Here is a 22315-nt window from a genome sequence, read left to right as displayed (position 1 = left end):
CTTGGTATCTCTCTGTTTATTTTCGCTTGGGATTTATGCAATGTGTACATTGACAAGGGGAGTGGTTGATACGATGAAGATAAAAAGCAGCAGATTAAACAGTATAGTAGTGCTGTCTACTTGTTACAATGATACCACTTACGAGAGCAAATTCAATCTTTTATAAAACTCAACTTTAATTTTATAAACTGATGGTTGCCCAGTTCATGTAGCAACATGTCAGTCTTGAGTAAAGTGCTCTTCGAAGGGGGGGCTCTGAACCACTTTTTATCGAATTCGAGGAATGCACTTGAAGTTAAAATAGGCTGGTCCAGAAATATTTTGCCGTGAAAAGTACTTCAGTGCATTCTGCAGAAGCGGAGTTATTGGCAACCGTACATACCCGTAACGGTGCTTCCATTCCTTCTTCCATGACTTGCACTGCGAAGGCTACGGTGGAGCAGGGCATGCCCACAATGCTCCACCAACTGAACGTCACCGTGGCGTGCAGTTCAAATTTGATTTTGGATGTTCACATAGAGGCCACTACTTCTGATTTTGGCGCCTATGACGAGCCACACGCGGTTGTCCTCAGCAATCTGCAATGTGCTGAGCTAGCAGACTCGTCACGGCACCCCGTGGTGGTCGCGGTATTTATGCTGCTTAGCAGACTGCACCTGCTTGCAACTGCAGTGTGTATGCGCAGCGTTTGCTTTGTGCACGACAGTGCTTGAGTGTGCGCTTGCGCTCATATGCTCCAGTCTGGCCGTGCTGTGTGGTGCGGACCAGCTTTGTCCTGCAACAGCTTGATTGACGAACAGTAGCCACATCCAACTTGCGCATTTTGAAGCGCTATCAATAGCTCAATACGAAGCGAAGTCTGCCAAGTCGTCTACCCAGGAGCGGCCAGGTGTGTGAGCGCGCACTGGCAAGCATGTGTCTGACCTTAAGTTTTGCGTGGTTTGAGGGTAGTTGAGTGTTCAAAACTACTTGCAGTTTGTGAGACCCGACGGCTGCAGCACCGATAAGCAGGGTGGCCAATGTTTAATTCCTACACGGGCGGCCTCGGCCGAGTGTGAGCAGACAGTAGTCGGCATCTTCTGGAAGTATGTAATTATTATTGAAATTGGAAAGCAGATTTTTGCTTACTTCAGCCTGTTTATTAAACAGCTTCAATAAATATACACAGTAACAGTAGCAAAATGCGCACTTATCCAAACACCTTCTTGATTGATGTCAGCTGTTGGCCAATAGCAGCCGTGTATCGGAATTTACTATATTCTAAATAAAGCGTCCAGAAAAGAGTGAGGCACAGGCTTCTGTAGAAAAAAGCGTTTGAGAAAACGGTGACCTTGCGCTCCGCTTGCGAGCTCCACACACTGTACACGACTTAAATGTTTGGCTGATATGTTCACAGCAGCATATGCTATCCGGCAGACCTTTTTCACCAAGCGCGAGGGGTGGTTCAGGCCTTTCAAAAAAAGTTAATAAAAACGTGTTTGTAGAATTTAATTTGTAAATCTATGCACTGTTCAGTTCGCCTACTTTCTCTTATGCATCTAAACTTCGATTAGCTGCACTGATTTTATGGGGCCATTGCTTTCTTCTAGTTTTTCAGAAGGAGAGCGGAGAGTGTGGCAGTGTGCCTACAGCAGGAAAAACCATGTAAGTGCAATACAATTTGGCATGTTTATTTTGGTAGAGGCTTCATTGGAAAGCGTGTGGCTTGCAATATTTCACTTGCAGTGTCTTCGTTACGCTACGGTGCCTGCCTGAGGTCAACAGACTCCACAAGGTAAAGACCAAAAGTCTTCCCATACTTTTCTTTTTCTGCTATTTCACACGAAGCACAATTTTTCTCAGTTATTGACTTCACTTTTTTTAAAGTCTCTTTATTGTTGGGCTTATAGGAGCCTCTTTGTGATTTGTAACTGACTTCATCATTTTCTTCTGTGGTTTATTTTCTGCAGTGCTGAAATGTATTTACTAGAACTTGAGTGCATTTCACCACAGATTTTGAAGACTAATGTTTCTCTAAATCACTGCTAAGCACAGGATTTCTGCTACAGGGATATATATTAGCACTTCATTAGCGCTTAGCTTCAGTTCTTCAATTGGGACAGGTTCTAGTGAAGTGATTCATTACAAAGGTAATTGATGACATTTTATTAATCACCACATATCAGCCCGCAATCTGTCTTGCAAGTCTACAGCTGGATTACTCTGAGTTATCCAGCTGATGTGATAGTACAGTAAAATCTCATTACAAGGGACATGGTTACAAGAGACACTTGATCATAAGAGACATTTGAAAATGGTTTGGTTGGTTTTCCTATGTTCGCCATGTTAACAACATCGCATACAAGAGACATGATTACAAGAGACACTCTGTTACTAAGGGCAACTTTTTAGGTCCCTAGAGTAAGTTCTTCACTATTTAGAAGAGACACAACCCAGACACGGATCTTCCATCCAACCCAGGATGGAAGATCCTGTGGAAAACTGCCCTGAAGATAAAGCTTGGGCTTGCATCCAAGAGACTGCAGACGTTCCAAAATCTTTCAAGGAGTTTGTGTCTGCAAATGTAGACCTTGTGTGCTCTGAAGAGCTTACAGATCATGCAATCCTCGCGCAAGTAAATGGTGCATGTGCCCTGGAAGATGAACCAGAGGAGGAGGATGACGACGAGGACATTGCAGGGCAGAAAGTGTCAGCATTTGAGGCTGACAAACATCTAAAAGCACTTCAAAGTATTGTGAGCAACAGGAAGGCTTGTAAAGTGAAGTGCTTTACCTCCAGAAGTTGGGAAGGAAGCTAATACAATCTGCAGTCACTAAAAAACAAACTACTATGAATGACTTTTTTAAGCCATCCTGAGCAATTTCCTGTAGATGTGTTCAAACATACTTTGATGCTGATGTGTAATAAAGTGATCTAGTCTGACTACTCAGTGTTTTAAAAATTTTTGGTTACGAGAGACCTTGGTTACAAGAGACATGTTTCCCGGGTCCCTTGAGTGTCTCTTGTAACGAGATTTTACTGTATAGTGAAACCTACCACAAGTGACCTTGAATACCTAAGTCTGTTTCTAATAAACTAGATAAGCTGGTATATAGCATATAAGGCCAACTCATTTAGATTGTAATGCAATGCTTAAATAATTCATATTACCTGAAAATGTATGTTGGCTTCTTTCACACCAACACTGTTACGCTAAAAGAACTATTTTTCAGATGTCGAAAATGCTTGCACAGAAAAGGCATCTAAACCAATTGCAAGAAAAATAAACATTGTAATGATGAAACATTGCCAGAATACAGAGGACATTGTGTGTCACCTCTATGTGAAATAAAAAAGAGGTTTATTGTGCAACTCACAGGTAATTATCAGACTCAAATTGCAAAAAAAAAAAAAAAAATTGCTGCGGTGTTTGCAGTGGTCACTGTAAGAGAACTGAAACTGGTATTGTAATGAAAGTTTGAAGGGATACAGGATTTTATTCTGCAGAACATAATGTAGAAGTTGCATAGATGTGAGGCAATTGGGAGAGTCGCTAGAGATTATCAAAACTACCTTAAAAAAAGGGTGAAATTAATTTCACTGACTGATTTCGTCACGGCTGTCATGCCAGCAAACGAACCACATTAGTACAGCAGAAAACAACACATTGATCCCATCGGCGCATCTTCGGCGTATTTTCAGCCTACTTACAGCAGTATAGAAAACTTAAGTTGTTTGCCATTATGGCATTTGTTACATCACATATAAGCCACTGTTACCAGGCTTTATCTTGATGGAACAATCTTTTCATGCATCTGGCAGTCTCAAGCTCCAATTACCAGCACGCACCAGCAGCTGCTTGTGTGTGTCAGTGCACCTACTGCACCTACCAAAGGGGTCTGGTTGTGGGGAGGGTGAATAATTGCCTTTGTTTTTTGTTTTCTTGAGAGTTTTGAGCTGTCTGTGCATTGCAAGAAACGTAAAGCCTGTTTTAACGTGAACACTCGCAGTAGTACGCTTTCTTCCAGCTAGGCATAAGATCTGCTGAAGTTTGTGTACTTGCTAAGTGGATTGCCCAATCAGCGCGTCATCTTATTATGTTGCATGTTTTCACAAGAGAAACTGGCAGGATTTCTGCTGTTATGAATAGTTACCTCTCTTATTCCTTGGTCTTTCACTTCCAGGGCATCAGCCTCTAGTCTCGTTTCAAACGGCAACATGTCATCCCATGACAAGTGCTCAAGGTCTAGTCATCCAATGTGTGTAAGTGATGGTGCAACTTCTGGGCAAGGATTTGGGTCTTTTTTGGAACTTTCGGAAGTTGTTTAAACAAAGTTCTCACGAACATATGAATTAAAAGTGGGAGAACATGGGTAGCAGACATCTCAGTTTGGAGAAAATGTTTTGGGAATGGGACTTGTGTTCGTCTAAGGCAGCAGTGGTCCCCTTTTCTTTCTGACAAAAAGTAGTCTGGAAGAACAGTGTGATGTTTGAAAGAAATGTAAAGAGTACTAGTAACAAGTTAAGTGAAGAAGTGCTCCTTCCTGTAGTGATGACTACAGTGGAACTCGTTCCTGCAAGAAGAGCTTCTTGCCTCTTCAGCTTGACTGAAATGAGAAACAGGGACACAGCATATAAGCAGTGGTGGGAGCAGCACTTTATTCGGATGCATCATTGAGATGAGTTATTGTTGAGACAATGTATTTGTACTCAGATAAGTCAACTCAGTATTTCATGAACAGAAGTTAGTTCATAGTTTGAAATCTATTACTATTATTAAAGAAAGAAAGTGTAAGAAAAACTAAGAAAATGATGATGAATAAGGAGGATAAAAATTTGGAGGATGCTTAAGCTTCGCCTTCAAGAGTGGAACGCGATAGCATTCTTGACTGTTTCTCACACTTCCCGGCAACTGTAGCTTATGTAACCGTAATGTTTACCGGGAAACGCTGGCGGTGAACGCTATGCACGAAGGTACGCTTTCTGGTAGAAGCGCAGCCTCTTTTGTGGGCTGGTCTTGTTTTCTTGTTTGCACCTTTAATATTTCAGCCTGTGAAGATTTAGCATAAAATGCATGCGCTGTCGGTGTTTTGTTTCATGACATTTGTTTGTGGGCTGTCACTCTCAAAATTCCGAGGAATAACTTTGTAAAGAATGCAAGACAAAGTCTGAGCAACTTTAGTGGTAAAATGTATTTGGAGGGCCTGCGTGGTTGGGGATGATTTTCTCAGGCGCGGGCGGCAATGCCGGCGCCGACGCCGGATTTTCTGCGATACGGGGCCCTAGTTAAAATTGGTGAGAAACTAAGGCTGTAGTTAATCAGTACATGTAACCACCATGCTGAAATGTCACTTACTTTTCTTTCTTTTATTTTTATTATTATGATTATTTTTGAATGTGCTCTACGAGGGTGGTCCGATAAGTACTTAGCTTTCAAAAGAAAAACGAAAATTTTGGAATGGTGTCAATTTATTTCTCAACATAGTCCCCTTTCAACTCTATACACTTGAGCCAGCGATCCTCCAACTTCTTGATCCCGTCAGAAAAATACGTTTTCTCTTGAGCTGCAAAGTAGGCTTCTGTGGCGGCGATAACTTCTTCATTCGACTCAAATTTTTGTCCGGCGAGTGACTTTTTCAAGTTGGTAAACAAGAAGAAATCACTCGAGGCCAAATCTGGAGAATACGCTGGATGGGGCACCACTTCGTAGCCCAGTTCGACCAACTTGGCCATGGCAACGGCGCAGGTGTGAGCTGGCGCGTTGTCATTTTGGAAGAGCACCTTTTTCTTCACCAAATGTGGCCGTTCTTTTGCAATTCGGCGTCGAATCGGCCCAGTAATTCGGCGTAGTAGGGTCCTGTCACTGTTTTTTCCTTCTCAAGGTAGTCGACGAAGATCACACCTTGAGAATGTCAGAAAATGGTGGCCATCACCTTTCCGGCCGATGCGACAGTCTTCGCCTTCTTCGGAGCAGGTTCTCCAGGTGCAGTCCACTGTTTCGACTGTTCTTTGGTCTGGTGTGTACCAGTGGATCCATGTTTCGTCGACGGTCACAAAACGACGCAGGAACTCCTTCGGATTACGCTTAAACAGCTTTAAACACTGCTCTGAAAAGGTCTCACGGACGCGCTTGTTGTCCCGAGTGAGCAAACGCAGCACCCATCACGCCGAAAGCTTTCTCTTGGCCAAAATTTCATGCAGGATATGACCCAAGCGGTCTTTTGAGATGCCTACTGTCTCAGCTATCTCGCGCACCTTCAGTCGGCGGTCTGCCAATATGAGGTCGTGGATTTTTGACACATTATCGGCCGTGGTAGCTGTTTGCGGCGCCCCTGGGCTAGGCTCATCAAAAACCGACGTGCGACCACGTTTAAACTTGTTGAACCAATTTTTGACGGTTGCCATCGAAGAAGAAGACTCACCGTAGACGGCATCCAGTCACTCTTTGATTTCGCTGCGCGATTTCCCTTCCAAAAACAATAATCGAATCGCCAACCGATATTGCTCTTTTTCCATTTTTTTAACGGACACACGAAAAATCACCTGCTTCCTCTTCCTCAAGCGGCCAAAAACAAAACCGCGAGACTGATTCGACTGGACCTTTGCATGTGTCCCTCTAAGAGAGCGTACTCAACGTCAGTATATGTCTCATGCGATAGCGTCGCACTCTCGCGGTGAGGCTAAGTACTTATCGGACCGCCCTCGTACATCGCATTGATATTGAGGCATATGAGGACTTTCATAACGATTGTTGAGCTAGCAAAAAGTATTTTGGACACCTGTGAGGGGGGGGGGGGGGAAGGGAGGGTTGTAGAGTTGCAGTGTTGTTGCTACTATGTTTAATTAAAAATAATAAGGTTCAAAAATAGCATTAATTAGTGACAAAGGAGAAAAACTGCTAAAGGGAGAAAAGAAAGAAGTTATAAGATGGTGGTTAGCTGTTCTAATGATGCTTGATTGTAGTTTAGCAATGGCAGCAGCAGTGCAGGTTCAGCAACGAGGCTGATCAAGACAAGAAAATATTGTATAGAGGGAAAATGTGGCATGTGATTCATTTTGAACATAATTAACATAAAAAAATGCAGTTCTTCTTGCAACTTCTGTGTCAGCGTCCTGCAATACTCGGCATCAACATTTGGTGACTGTTGGAAAATGAAACACCTGTTAAATACATTACCTTAGAGACCCTTCACTTAAACTGCATTTGACAAAGTAGTTTATGTCCAACAAATGATGATTCTTCTTTGTGGTCATGTTTTTATTGTCAACAAATAATTTTCTCAAACTGTTAAATTTTACGTTATCTTTAGAAAAACCCTGTCTCTTTCTTGTGGTTATCAACTCAAAACATGATGCATAACTTTTATTCGCTCAGATTTGAAAAAACTGTAGTGCTCAAACAAGCGATCTTATGCATGCACATGTTTGGCACTGAAATAGCAAAAGGTTGCTTGTGTACTGACCAGCCAGCCATATTGCTCCAATGGCTTTGACATTCTGCTACTCTGGGCAAAGTATTGGTTTTGATTTCTCACTCCAGAAACTGCATTCTTATGGTGACTGATTGCTAAATATTTCATTTACTAATATCTAGGATTACATTAAAGAACCCATCTTGGCAGCAATGCTGTCATGATGTTGGCTTTCTCATATACTGTTAATGCCTAGTGATTGAGCTTGCTGCAGTTTGAAGTGAGGTATAAAAGTTGCGTTATATTCTTATCATGAACTCGAATATATCTCTATATGTGTTTTAGAGCCGGAAATCTAAAAAAAAGACATTGTTTGTTGTGCGAGCGTAGTAGTATCACTTTATTTGTCGTATGTACACTGCACTTTTTCCAGATCTACTACCGCCTTGCTCACCCCGAGTGCCTCCCATTCGATAAAACAGCCAATGGTGTGTGGGATGTGGACAGTGGATTTCTCGACTGCTTCTCTCATCTTCATCTGGACAAAGGGTAATAGGAGCTTGTTTGAGTGCACCTCTAACATATTTAGCATACTTGAAACTATCTATATGTAGGCATCAAACACAATTTGTAGTGGTCAGTGCTCTTGTAGACTGCTGAGTATTAAAATGTTATTTTCAGGATCATGAAAACCTTTAAATCACACGTACATCGATTTCTGCTAAGCTTATCAGAATTTGTCTGGACAACTGGCCACAAACTTGGTGCAATTGAAAAGTCAAATCAGTTCAGTCTTATAACTCTTTCTGTGCCAAGGTGTTTTTCAGAAAACCTCCAAAATTTCCGAAATTGCAAATTGGTAGTTAGCCAGCTTGTTGGGAAGACGACATACTATAACAAACAGCATTTATTTTTATGTCATCCTAAAGTGTTGTTGTACGATAGGATCACCCCTTTTTGCTTTACATGTGGACTTGATTTGCAGTGCAGTCGAAAGAGAAAAGGAGAATGGAAGCGTTAACCACTCCATGGCAAGCATGCCGCTGCCTGAGGAACTATACAGTAAGTTCCAGCTTGGGTCTCAATCATTTTTAAGGTGTCTTGCGGGCCCACTTGCGAATGACCTTCTGTACACATTTTGTCTCATTTGTATAGTTGCACAGGTCGCCTAGCCTGTGCTATTTCCTGACATAACATGGAACAAGCACGACATTACATGTTAGCACTTACTGTCCCCTGTGTCAAGGTTCGTTATGTGCTCAAAAATTAGTTCAGGACATCAAATTACTAAAGCGCTGAGAGAAGAGAGTGTGCAGAAGCTGATTTGCTATTTACACTTCTTTTGCCATCTGACACAGTTGGCAGGGCTGGCATAATGTGGCAGTTCTATTCCTATTCTTTTTCTTTTGGGCTTTGTGTGTGGTCCGAGTGTTGCTTTGCCTACATTGTCATTGCGATTGGCCAGCAGTAAGTAGCTGATAATAGGAAATGAGCGAGAAGAATGTGGGGATCTGAGAGGTTTTTGATTTGCTATTTTTAATCATTCTCAGTCTCAATCATTTTTAAGGTGTCTTGTGGGCCCACTTGCGAATGACCTTCTGTACACATTTTGTCTCATTTGTATAGTTGCACAGGTCGCCTAGCCTGTGCTATTTCCTGACATAACGTGGAACAAGCACGACATTACATGTTAGCACTTACTGTCCCCTGTGTCAAGGTTCGTTATGTGCTCATAAATTAGTTCAGGACATCAAATTACTAAAGCGCTGAGAGAAGAGAGTGTGCAGAAGCTGATTTGCTATTTACACTTCTTTTGCCATCTGACACAGTTGGCAGGGCTGGCATAATGTGGCAGTTCTATTCCTATTCTTTTTCTTTTGGGCTTTGTGTGTGGTCCGAGTGTTGCTTTGCCTACATTGTCATTGCGATTGGCCAGCAGTAAGTAGCTGATAATAGGAAATGAGCGAGAAGAATGTGGGGATCTGAGAGGTTTTTTTTTTTTTTTGTTAGTCACGACCATACCAAGCGACGGAATATGAAGCTACAGAAAGCAGAGGGGAAGTTAATTGTTAAGTTAAATTGAAATGTAGAAATACTCAGGTAAAGGGAAATGAAAGGGAACGAAAGGATTAGTTGCTGCGAGTGTGGACTGCACCCACATCCCTCACATAACGCATGCAGTGCTTTACCAATTCAGTTGCCACAGCACCATCTCTCCGGCAAGTTACCTTTTCATCCACTTTCATTTTCCTCTATCTGATTATTTCTGCATTTCAATTAAATATAACAATTCTTTCTGTAGCTTCATATTATGTCACTTGGAAGGATAAAAAAGGAATACTAGTATCAAGCAAGAGGAATCCTTTCATTATTGCCAGCTGAGTTTTACATAAATTAAAACAGTGATAGATAGCGGTGTCTTGTGGTACCAGATGCCGTCAAAGTGTACACATACATTATGGCTGTGCTGCTGAAAGCAGAGTCCATTCAGCACTCTGCGGTACAAGGGGGGAGAGCAAGTTCCCCTGCATTTCTAGAAGAGATGCACAATTGTGCGGGCCAATTTGACAGCTTTTGGCAATGCCTTCATTGCTTTAACCTTCAACCACCGCACTGAGTTGTCTGGTGTGCTCTTAAGTTTTCTGTGATGCCACCCGCTACCTTTTTTCGGCAACATCAATAGTCTTTTTTTACGTCCAAAGCCATGCTGCAATTGGCATGCATACTATTGAACAGGTTGTATAAAAAGGTGCTGCCATTAATTTTTTAGGTGCTCTTGAAGAATTGAGGCTTCATGCTACAACTGCAAGGTCGACAGCTACATAATGTACATTATGTAGCTATACATGCATACTGTATGTATAGTATGCTCAAACAGAACACACAAGGCAACAGAAAGACAGGGACATGGTGCTTGTGTGTTCTGTTTGCGCTACTCTTTACACGATGCCATACTAACTAGCTTATCAGTCTACCCTTTTCAGCTACATAAAAAAGAAAATTAAGTGGGACGCAAAATTTTCGTGTCAGTACTTTTTAAAGAATAAACGTCGACAATGAAGCACAGAATTTAGCTCTATGTTTAACCAAATTTTGGTATTTTCTGGCTTAGATGCTAGTATTTTTACCCTCGAAAAGTCTGAATGTGGTAGTGTTTGAAGCATAGCATACTTATCTGGAGCTCTTTGCTAAGTCCAGAGCATTGTGATACCTTGTGCTTGGCCTTGATGCTCGTGACTGGTTTAAGCTGCTTGGCATGTTATCTCAATTGTTTTGCTAGGCACTGAGTGAAAGTGTCTGTCATGTGTGATTACTGCCAAGTATAGAAAAGCTAAGCAAAACGTTGGCAGGTCTGCGAGTGTAGTTCGTGCTCTCAAAGTGTGGCATACTTACCTGCAGCTTGCATGGTGTGGTCCAGTGCATGGAGCAATACTTTGTGTGCAGCTTCGATGCTCGAAGCTGTGTTAAGCAATTCTGCATGGTACCCCAAGGCTCCTCTAAGTACTGAGTAAAAGTGTTTGTCATGCAACATTACTGGGAAGCTTTGAAAAGCTGATCAACACGTGGAGCACATAAGGACGAATGACATCTGAGGAGTGCCCTAAAGCAGCGCAGCTATAACTCTAAAATAATGCAGTGCTTTGAAAATGCTACTTGATTGGCATTTTTTAAAATGCACCTGCCTAGTTAAAAAATTCCTGTGAACTTGGCATTGTTAATTTTATTTCTGTCTTCAGCAAGGGATATGCTGGCGGGCTAGCTTGGTTGATGTGATTATGTATGTCCTGTGTTCTTCTTGTCCTTCGTCTATTGTTTGTACGTACTGTATAACATGCATAACATGCGTAATCCTGCCTTCAAAAACATTTTCATTACGCTTTACCTGTTTCTTTTCTTGTTCATGTGCCTGTCATATTTCCTGACGAGGTACATGCTGAGACCTCTGTTTACTTGCTTGAAGTGTAAAATTTATTGTGGTACTCTTTTGCTTCCAGGCAGGTTTGAAGCTGAAAGCAGGAGAATGAGCGAGTCTGGTAAGTTGTTTGATTCCATTGTTGCTTCCTCAGAATTTCTACCATCTTCGTACAAGGGACTAAAATGCTTCCATTATTCATTTAACATGCAGAGAAAGGCAGCTCTCTGATGGAAACTTATTGCAAGACAAAAGCAGCAGGTACGCTTTTAATCTATGTGTCATTATTAACCTTTGTTGTCAGTAGCTCCAAGCAATGGAATTATGGATTGTGCAATAAGCATAATTTCAGATAGAAGATATAGAGCAACCTTTGTTCAAAATCTAACAAAAATAGATTATATTTTTTTCCCGAGATTGCAGGAACTAAAAAAAAGCCTCCACTACCAGTCATAGCAAATGATGCTGAATGCAAATAATTGAGAGCCAGCATGGCTCCTCAGCATAACATCCGATATTGAGCAGCGCTCGCGGCACGCTGAAAATATTAGATGCCGTGGTCTGGGATATGCATCATAGTATCAGCTAGCCACAAGGTACACATGTCATCTGCTTAGATGCTAATTAACGGACTTGCCCTGCACCTTTGTCAAGATTGCTTCAGTAGTATATATACTACTCATTTGTAATCAAATCAGCCAAAGTGAACTTTCATTGCAGTTAATTGGGGTTGATTCATTGTTGGTGTAGATAGCATGCTTAACTAGCATGCTGACCACTCCAGCTTTAGGCAAAGAGCATATGGCAGGTTCATCAAGCGTGGTATTTTTGGTGCTCATAGGGGTAGGACAAGTGCATTGGGTATAGTATATTGATGTGGATTCCCTATTCTGCAGCTGGCAGTAAGTGCACTGGTTCAGTAAAACAGTGAAATAATATATCTTACATCCCTCTCTCTCCTTTTCTTTTTTTTCTTTTTATGGCCTTGTTTCAGTTCATTTCAGAGTACCAGCTCCTGTTCATCACTGTTCGCATCACCCACAGAAGTGCTAGAATTTTATTGCAGTGTCGCTTTAAGTATGTATCGATGGCCTAAATTGAAACGCAAACAGAAAGTAACTGGTCAGAATGCTTATTACACGTAATTACATGGAAGGGCGACATGTAATTGCTCTGTCACCAGTTTCTAAGCATGGAGTTGTCCCAAGTGTACATTTTGAAGTGTGAATTAAACCACTGTTATAAATGCAGGTTAACTTGGAAGCGAATCAATGCATTGGAATAGTATCGGAATGTTTCACGTTAGGATTTATGCCGATATAGAGCATGCCACATCTACATTCAGGAAGACCTCTTAGGCGAAAAGTCTCTTATTTTTGTCATATCCTCATAAGGCATTGGGAACACTGTGCCATTTAAGACAGTAATGAACATAGCATGAGCTTCTTCACTAATTGAATGACCTGTGTCAGTGCTGGGCATGTTTCGCTAGTCTGCTGCAGGGCTGTGCAATGTGATGCTCCAGGCTTGTCATGTGCATGTTTACTTTCGATAATGCTCCTTTTCCTTTTTCTTTTTGCCACTCCTTGGCAGAAACCGGATGTTCCCAAAGTAGCAATTTGCCATCCTTATCATCGTCTCTCTGATGCTTATAGGCTCCATTTCAAGGTCCCATAAACACGCCCCTGAAGTAATTGCGGCCAGTATATCACAAAAGCATTATGGACAGGTATTCGACTAAGCTGAAGTCTTGTGATTGTTTGAAGTTAACTTAGGCATAGAGGGTTGTGCACGAAGGGCAGTAGGAGTGACGCAGTGGGAAAGGGAGCAGATGTTGAGCTTTGTATCATGTCATGCAGACCTTGCAGATAACTATGAAACACCTGATTCAGAACAGAACTGTTAGCATTAGTGAATTTGATGGGGCTGAATAATGAGCACAAGTTCTCTATTTCTTCATATAATGAAAGTGTCCTTGGTTGGTTTTAATTGAGACATTTGGAAATTTTACTGCTTTCTACAAGTATCACTGTATGGAGGCTAATATGAGATAATGAAGGCACCAAAAGGGAGGGAGGGGTGCTGCTTTGAGGTTAGGTTTACTCCAACTCCACTGGGTACCCATGTTCATTCCTGCATTCGTAGGGTTGTCTATAAATGGCTTAGAAATTAAGACAGAGCTGTTGTTAGGAAAAGTGGGCTAACGTGGTTGTTGTTGCTGTTTTTCCTTCTAGCAACTTCATGGAGGTTTTGGCATATCAGACAAACGAGCCCCAAAGGTAGATAGAAAGCTCTGATGTCGCTATGATTGCTTCTTACCACATAATGAAGCGAGCATTGCATGCCAAGACCAAAAAAAAAAAGAAAGGCTTTCTTTTTATCTTCACATCTTGCTTTTAATCTATTTCAAAACATTATTGCTAATATAACTTCAAAAAACATAGTTTTTTAATAGAAATAATACTCTAAAAATACTTCATTGGTTTAGACTGGTAAGACATTCTTTCAAAAATTTCCATTTGTCTGGCCAAGAAATATTGGTTAGTAGTAAAAAAATTGGAAGGCAAAGCTTGCCCATAGAATTTTGTGTTTAAATTGCAGTGCTCACGACAAAAGTGAGATGTCACAAGTTATCAGTGCGTTTTCACACTTCAGCCATTTCTGTACCTAGATAAAGCTCCCAAAAGTTTCCAGGTTGTATGGTCGCATTATTTCAATTGCAAATCTTTTGCATCATCCTGCTGTTTTGGTAAAATAGTACTAGGTAGACGCTCGCAAAGTACACATATTATGCGTTTTGCAGTGATATGTGCAGTCCTCCTATAATGGTATTGAAAAAATAGGGTAAACCAGCTTTGTATAACTTTGTATAATTGTAGCTTTGTTGATTTTATGCACCTTCAATATATGACTACTAGGCAATGCCCATCGTTAAATTGCTAAATGTTATAAATGACCTGCAGTGAATTCTTGCAGATAGTAAGTGGACAATGTATGGGAGTACTTTAGCCACGTTTGTTAGCCCTCTATGGTCAGACATACCGTATTTATTCGAATATAAGGCATGGTTTTTTTCCCAGATTCTTTAGCCTCGAAAACCTGCCACATACGCGAATTTTGCCTTTAGGTGTGGCTTCACGGTAGCGTGCCTTTCACCTTATAATGTGGCTTTACGGCAATGCGTGCCGCGATGCCGTGAAGCCACACTATAAGGCATTTCTTTTAGGGGCGAAGCTCCTTATAGCGGCACCCGTTCCGTCCCCGTCGTAGTAGTAGTAGTGTGTAACCAGTCTGAGAAAAATGAGAAAAAAATTCCGAAGTTGTGTCCGTAGCGCGGAATCGAACCAGGGACCCCTCGCTTCCGAGCGCGCGGCGTTAGCCCACTACGCCACGAAGCGGACATGGACAAACGCACCACGATGGCTATAAATACCCAACATTAACGAAAGGCCGCGTTTCTAGCGCGTTTCTAACGTGTTTGTGCTAGCGCGTTACGGCCCGTGTAAGAAGCTGGTGTAAGACGCTGTGGCCTTTCCACCTTACCTTCAACGCGTTTCGAATGCGTTGCCCAAAGCGGTGGCAAGTCAAGTTCAAGTCGAGGAGCGTTTATGAATACGGGGGGTATACTCTCTCAGCAGTCATGTGATGGCGTCGGCAAACGCGGTGCACGTTCCGGCATGTGTAAATGGCTGCGTAAGACGCTGTGGCCGCTCCCCCTTACTAGAGAGTACTGCACGTTTCTAACGCGTTTGTGCTAGCGTCCCCTTAAGCGGGAGATCCGATGATTCCCTCCGGAGCTTCGCCCACTCATCATCATTCACCTCGTGGATCTGCTGTCATTTTTTTCTTGTGTCCTCTAACTGGCACCCTAGCCTTAAAATCGTGACCGCTTTATAATCGAATAAATACGGTAGTCTAAAAGGTGCTCATTATCTAGTATTCTCTTTATAGCTGTTGTAGGGTGGGGACAACTACACAAGCAGATTTCCTTTAGGCTATATAGATTTCTATAAATTGATAATGGCAGCAAATACCTGTCATCCCAGCTTGATTACTTCAAAAAGTGGAGCAGTATTTACATATAAAATTATATTGAGCACTTGGCTAATTATCTAAATTTTGCAAATCAAATTTCAATCGTTCATTTAGGCCAGACATTTAAATTGTTGAACAGAAGCTAGTAGTGTTCGAGTCGTAGTAGGAATACTGAAGCAGTCGAGTTAGTAGAAATAATTAAATTAGTGTCAGCTTCAAGAAAGGGTGGTGCGTCCTCAAATTTTGTGTTGATGTACATCAATACTCCATACATAATATTTTCCCAAGAAGCTTTCAGAGACAGTTGATGTCAAACGTAAATGGTGAGGTAGGAAGCAAGTTAATGGGAAAAAAAAGACAATTATTTTACTTCTGATTACGTCGAATGTAAACAACATTCTGGAAAATGTTGCATGTTGTCTGCAGTGTGTTTGTCCATTGCATGCTGTCCTGACTGTTGTGCTACTGCTGCTGCTTTGCATATAGATGCTGCAGGGCAGAGACCACCCATATTAAGGACTACGTGGAAAGGTAAATCTGTGTTAACTGCTTGGCATGGTTGCACGCTTGGCATGCATGGGAGCAAGCATGCTTGCTTTGAGCACAATAACTCGCAACTCCCTTCTGTCGTTGGAAACCCTGTACGGCCTCTGACAGTCATATGGTCCAGCTGTGAGAGGTCTAAATCGGCTTATTTCTCAATGCGTAAAATTTATTTTGGGGAGCTACCTTGCCAAGGATAGCAAAATGTTCTAATTAACTGAAGGCTTCATACCAACTTGGCAGCTTCAACATTTAGTGAAAGCATAGCACGGTAGCCATGGTTTGAGAGCAGTTTGAATTGGTAATTAGAATAGAGAGCTGTCACTAGTCAACTATAAATTGAACAGGTGACCACACTTTTGTGTAGTATTTCTCTGATGGCCAAAGTACACAATAAAGCAATAATAACTGTCTATCCAATTGTTTGACAAGGTGTGAAGTCTCTGCTGTGCCTTGTTTTCCTTTCCTTTTTTCAGAGCAGCTACTGCGGCAAAGGAGAAACAGTGGGAGCAGTAACTACAGCGAGGAGCATGGTACTTATCTTCCTTATTAGGTGTCCAGCAGGCCTTACATGCATAGCTGTAACAGCTTGGTTTCTAATTGCTGCGCCATTCTAGCAGTTGCAGAAAATCAGTAATTTGCTTTTTTCGTTCATTTCGAATTTCCAAGCCACTGCATTCCGTGAATGCATGCATGAGTGTGACTAATGGATTGTCCTTTGTTTCATTCTGTTTCTCTTTTTCTTTCTTACCAACTGTTGCCCTTAGAGAAGGTGCAAAGGCCAGAAATGTGCATGTGTAAGTTGGCGTAAGCTTTTTATACCTCATGAGCTCTGTAACATTGTGTAACAACTATATAGTATGCACTGCTCTGTCGTACTACATCTCTCTCTTAAACTGTGAGGCGTAACAAGGCTGCAATGGCCACATTCTGTCATGCTGCAAATTGCGATTGTTGTATAAGTGAAAGAAATATGGATGGATGGCTGTTCTGGCTGTGCTGCTGACTTGTTTGTGCTTAAATTTTGCACTGAAGTTAGATTGCAGGGTGCATTTTGTTTATGCATTGTTTGAATGCTGTTCTTGCCCATTTTGTTCAGGCTAAATTGTAGGTTTGCATCATCTGTGGTGATGCCGGACAAGAAATGTAGATTTGCGTAGTAAAGGAATGGTAACAGCATCTGTCACTGTTATGGTGGGACATGGCATGGGCTGTGTTTGACCATTGCATTGACAGATGGTGCCACTATTCTTTTTGCTGAGATGATTACCTTGTATTCAAGTTGCCACAGATGATGTATGGTTGTCACTTTTTCTAGACGAAATGGTCAAGTTCATGTAAACAGGATTTCAAAGATTGTGCACCATGAAATTTGTGAATGAGTGAGAGATTTTGTTGGAAGGCCATTTATACTTGACTGCCTTACTTATGCAACCTAAGTAGTACTATAACTGAACCAGTCCTAGTGCAATATTGTGACCTTAATGTGTGCATGGTGGTAGAGAACACCAGGTTTGTGTTCAAAGCCAGTGATTTTTTTGTCCCTGGGCTAAATAAAAAAAAGTTGCACGAGACATTCTTCAAGAAGGGTACTATATAACGGAGAGCAGTGAGTGAACTTCTAGGTTACATGTTTGCTGAATTTGCTTTTTGAACTCGAATTAATGTTCCGCCTCATCCTGGTGGGCACAGGGTGCATATTGGTATGGCATTGTTAATGGAAAACGTTTTTCAGCTCTGTATAGACCTTCCATTTCTTTTTATCTTATGTTGAAGTGTAGTAATGCTGGCAAACTTTGTTTCACTCACTAGAACACTGAAAGTCATCTTAGAAATGTCACATAAATTCAGACCTATAACAGTCTGTTATAGCAACCTTGTTCTTTAAGGCAGCCTGTATCTTCTGCAGTGCTGGAGAGACCTACTGTGGTAGCAAATATCAAACTGCTGTCCGCTTGTGATATTCAGGAAATCTAGAAATAAAATTTTTGTCACCACAAGCAGACAAAGTGGTGGTCTATTAGGTTGACAGTTGGTGTCTTGCGGGGAAAAAATGCAGTTGCAAGTGGTAGAGGACTTGATTAAGAAATTCATAGGCATGAAATGGTTTTGCTCGATGCTGGAAAAGGGAGGAATTAAACTGGCTGATGATAACAGGAAACACTCTCCCATGTTACTTGTCATATTGCTCATGATAGTGCTTGAGGTCATTGCATACCGATACGCCTTGAGTATAACAATACAGCTTAAGCCTATTGCTCTAGCCATTAGCCATTATTAATGGATGGATTATGCTTAGCATTTTCAGTTTGGGCTCTCTCTACTGCCTACTTTGTCAGGTTGTCTTGTTAGTCCCAGCCAAGCAGCAACTTTCATTTGGGCTCGGTCCTATCCCCCTCGGTCACCGCTTTCCTTGCTTTGGTTTAGTGTGATGCTCTTCCATTGATGATGCATTATTGCTTCTTGAAACCAGCATAACTGTTGAAGCGTGCCACCAGAAGCAATGTCAATTAAATCAGTCTAAAAGACCAGCATACTGCTAGCTAACACTGTATCTTTTCTGACCTGTAAATGCATTGGTTTGTGTAGCACCAGCACATTTACGAGCAAACTACTGTGAATCAGGGTTGCCATTTTTTTTTCTCTGGAATATATTCCACTAAAATGGCATTTAAAATCTGCTAGTATTCCGTAATAATTGTCATTGAAAATTTACTACAAAGTCCCTAAGGATAATTCTCACGAGAAATATGGTCAAATATATTAAGCAAACACTTTTAAATAAGCACGTACAATGAAATCTGCTTAAATGGAATTTGAACGGCCGGACGAAATAGTTCTGTTTATCCAAAGTTTAGTTTAAGCGAATGACACAAAAATCAAGAACAGTTGTTTTATTGGAAACCATCAAGTTCTTTTAATTTTACGGCCTTGAATAAACGGACGTTATTGTGCTCTGCTTCGAATGTCATCGCTCGCATGTAAGCCATTAATTCCTGTTTTAGAGGCAATCTTTACAATAGGGCAATGGATTGAAAAATTGGTACTGCGGTGGATGCTTGAACCACAGGAACAGTACTTTTTCCATTTGTCCAAATCGAGATACACAGGTCCGCATCCGGTCCTTCAAAAAGCTGCAGTTCCGGACAGCGTCTTCGTCCTTCATTATTGATGACAATGGGAACTTCAGAATACAAAAATTCACGTCTTTCATGCCATCTGTTTTGTAGCCAGTGCTTTATGCTCTCGCTTTTTGACTCTCGCTTTTTTTCACGAGGCACGAAATGTGAAAACTAAGCAATGTGAATGCTGCATGGCAACTGTCGACACCACAGCTAGAGTGCACTCAAGCTGCTACAGAGCAACTGCCTTATGCATTGGATTTTCTTGACTGTTTAGCATCTCCACTTTACATGGCTGTCAGAGTGCTTTGTATGTGGCTTAACAGCCCAGATTTATTTCTAGTTCCATTTAACAGGGGTTCCCAAAAAAAGGTGTTTCATTTAAGTGAGGTTTATTAACATTGTGCTTATAGGAGTGAGCCTCATAGCAGTCGTTGATGCCTCGGTTAGAGTGCACTCGAGCCACAGCAGAGCAACTGCCTTGTGAATTGGATTTTCTTAACTGTTTAGCATCACCACTTTACATTGTCGTCGGCCTCTTGATACTTTGTATGCAGTTTAATGGCCCAGATTTGGTTGTAGTTCAGTTTAGCAGGAGTTCACAAAAAAGGTGTTCAGTTTAAGCAAAGCTTGTTAACATTGTGCCTATAGTATTGGCCAACGAAAGTGGGTACCCTCATTCTTTTTATCCAGCATTTCTGTTTAAACGACTTTCGTTTATCTTTAGTCCACTGTATATAAAGTATGACGGTGATGCCAGATTTATTGTAACAAAGCATCCAAGGCATATTTTTATTGTATGGCGTTTTTTTTTTACATCAGGAGCAATGTGTTTAATAAATGCTTTCAAATATGTTCCGGTCAGTCGGTTCACCTGGTTCGCTTGCCACAATTTCACTAAAGCAGCGTAATAAATCCGCTAGAATTCACTGAACAGTATTAAGGAGTGTGTCATAAGTATTTGTTCTATGCCTTCAAATTCATGTGTTGCCGAGTAGTGTTCAGGTACTACTTGGACTTGCCTTAGATATATTTTACTTCTGTTTTGACAGGGGAAAGAAGCTACTGGATCAGGGATGAAGAAGGCACCGATCCTGCAGACTGCTCCAGGTTAGTCTATTATGCCTGTTTCACGTTTATCTTGCTGTGTTCTTAATGTCTTACCTTTGTATTTCCTGACCCTTTCGTTTTGCCACCTACTATATCATGGAAAAGTGCATCTGTACTCCGTGCCTGAGGCAGAAAATAAATTCTAGTGACTCTAGTAAGCATCAGAAAATTAGGAGCTTCCAATGTTCTTTTTTTTTTTAGATTGTACCGTATTTTCTGGTGTATAAGTCACATGTTTTTTTGTTTTCTTTTCAGAATTTTTCGTTGGTGTGTCTTATAGAATGGTGCGACTTATGTACGTCTTTTTCTTTTTTTCGGGAAAACTGCCGTCAAAATCGGATTGGAGGCTGTGGCCACGTGAAGTGCACTGGGTTGACCTCTGCCACTTAATTGCTAAGGGTTCTGTACGCACTATCGAGGTACCCAATTCTCGTTATCGAGTTCCCGAGTGCTGTGTGAGGACGAAGCAGCAATGCAAGTGGCTGCAGGCCAGCCGGGAGTCGACTGACCCTGAAGTCACATTTGCAGATCGCTTTCAAGATGCGCAAACAACGCAGTTGTTACAGTACAAGCCACCCCCCGGCCCCCCTTCCTCCCGCGCTGCCTTCCTGCTTTCCTCCCTTGTGCCCGATTCGGCTCACCGTAGCACACTTTCACTCTTTCACTCGCACATACAGCATATGGCACGTGGGGACGATGTTATCGCTCTTGGACTTTATACAGAACATTGCGGTGACCACGACTGTAGAAATGCGCCTGGAGTGTCCGTATCATTGCTGTCACAATTATATAGTACTGGCACTTATACGCTTGTGCAAGACCAGCGTTCACGGAATGAAACATCACTAATTTTTTTAATCGCTTACCGAACGAACAGGTGCTTACACACCGGTGCGACTTATATACCGTAAAAACCCGCGTATAATACGAGGTTTTTTCTCAATTTTACCATGTAAAATTTCCTGCCTCGTATTATATGCGGATCCCAGTTTTCAGCGTAAAATTTGCAGTTTCGGGTTCGTTTTTGCTCACTGCTATCATCATCAAGACTCGTCGCGCAGTATGCGTCATCTTGCTACGGTGCCACCGTCATCTTGCGGTGGCGTCGGTAGGCTGCTGCTGCTTTCAACGGGTGCCATTTTAACCACGCTAAGAATAGGCACGTTTGCTAGTCTATCCCACACGATGTCGTGACCGTGAAAGTAGTACCCAGCTGCCTTTAAAAAGAAAGTTACTTTAGCTGCCGAGGCCATCGGAAATTGTGCCGCAGGGCGGCACTTTGGTGTCACCGAGGGCAGCGTTCACGGCTCGGATGACATTCCAGTTGCAAAGTTGCAACGTGTGGGGATGCGCGACTCTCACGCGTCCCCTGATGTTGTTTTCCCCGCATGTCTCCTGTAGTCCGGCTTCTCTGCGTGGCTAAGCCCGGCGGTGGTTGCGAGAGATGGCGCTAGTGTCGCGATGCTAACGCCACCGATAGGCGGGGACTTGGGAGAAAAAGGTCGGAGGCGCTCTCTCTTTGGCTTGGGATCGGCGACCAACACGCACGGACGCTTCGCGCGTGCGCCGGCCCGCTTCGCGCGACCGTCGCGCGAGGCTAAGAGCAGGACACCGGTATGGACGAACACAGATCGTTCGAGCGCGCCACCGTTCGCGTGACTGTACACGTGAACGACTAGGCGATGGTGTCATAGCATGGGGCGAGCGTATTCGCTCGCCATCGGGTCGCGGTGAGTCGGACTTACTTAATTTGTCGCGCGCCCGTGTGAATGTTCTATTGGTTGTAATTCGGTTAGTGTGTATTAGTGTATGAAAGGTGCAATAAATGCCCTTGTGATTGTTTGCACTACTGTATTGTCGTTCCTTTGTCCCAAGAGCACATGTGAGACCCCACATCTGGCGCCCAACGTGGGGCTCTTGGGGCATCGGACGATAATTTTAACAGTTTTGCTCGGTTCGAGATGTTTCAACCGAAGCGTAGTCCTAGCGTAGATTTTGATCGCTAGTGTCGGCGGTGTGCTTTCTTGAGCGAGGCGACGGTTGCTGTAGTGTGTTTGAACTTTTCAACATGCTAAGCCTTTTCGCGAGTGTTTTGAAGTACACTCGTCGGTACGAGAGCCACGTGGTCTGCATCCTGGGAGAGCGAGGCCTAGCGCCCGCGGAGCATTGGCAAGCCTGAAGCGAGTGAGTACGGAAGCCTC

At 42.4% G+C, this 22315-nt stretch overlaps 1 protein-coding gene across 7 annotated transcripts in view; it reads left to right on the top strand.

Annotated features, from left to right (window-relative positions):
- Positions 1–22315, top strand: part of LOC119461279 (uncharacterized) — a 463000-nt gene that overhangs the window by 421346 nt on the left and 19339 nt on the right. For 3 of the 7 annotated variants that reach the window (XR_005193959.2, XM_049672339.1, XM_037722520.2), the window contains 12 exons: positions 1590–1644; positions 1726–1774; positions 4164–4242; positions 7825–7940; positions 8377–8453; positions 11387–11425; positions 11518–11565; positions 13539–13583; positions 15826–15870; positions 16359–16415; positions 16650–16679; positions 20057–20114. Coding sequence is in view for 6 of the 7 variants with exons in the window: in XM_049672339.1 (XP_049528296.1) it covers positions 1590–1644; positions 1726–1774; positions 4164–4242; positions 7825–7940; positions 8377–8453; positions 11387–11425; positions 11518–11565; positions 13539–13583; positions 15826–15870; positions 16359–16415; positions 16650–16679; positions 20057–20114 (698 nt within the window). In the remaining variant the exon portion in view is untranslated. The remainder of the gene's footprint in view (positions 1–1589; positions 1645–1725; positions 1775–4163; positions 4243–7824; positions 7941–8376; positions 8454–11386; positions 11426–11517; positions 11566–13538; positions 13584–15825; positions 15871–16358; positions 16416–16649; positions 16680–20056; positions 20115–22315) is intronic. The other 4 variants (XM_049672342.1, XM_049672341.1, XM_049672343.1 and 1 more) reach the window with 4 other exon arrangements.

Source organism: Dermacentor silvarum, chromosome 8, assembly GCF_013339745.2.
Source record: "Dermacentor silvarum isolate Dsil-2018 chromosome 8, BIME_Dsil_1.4, whole genome shotgun sequence".
NCBI lineage: Eukaryota > Metazoa > Arthropoda > Arachnida > Ixodida > Ixodidae > Dermacentor > Dermacentor silvarum.
Note: the sequence above shows the minus strand (reverse complement) of the source record. Positions and strands in the feature narration are given on the sequence as shown.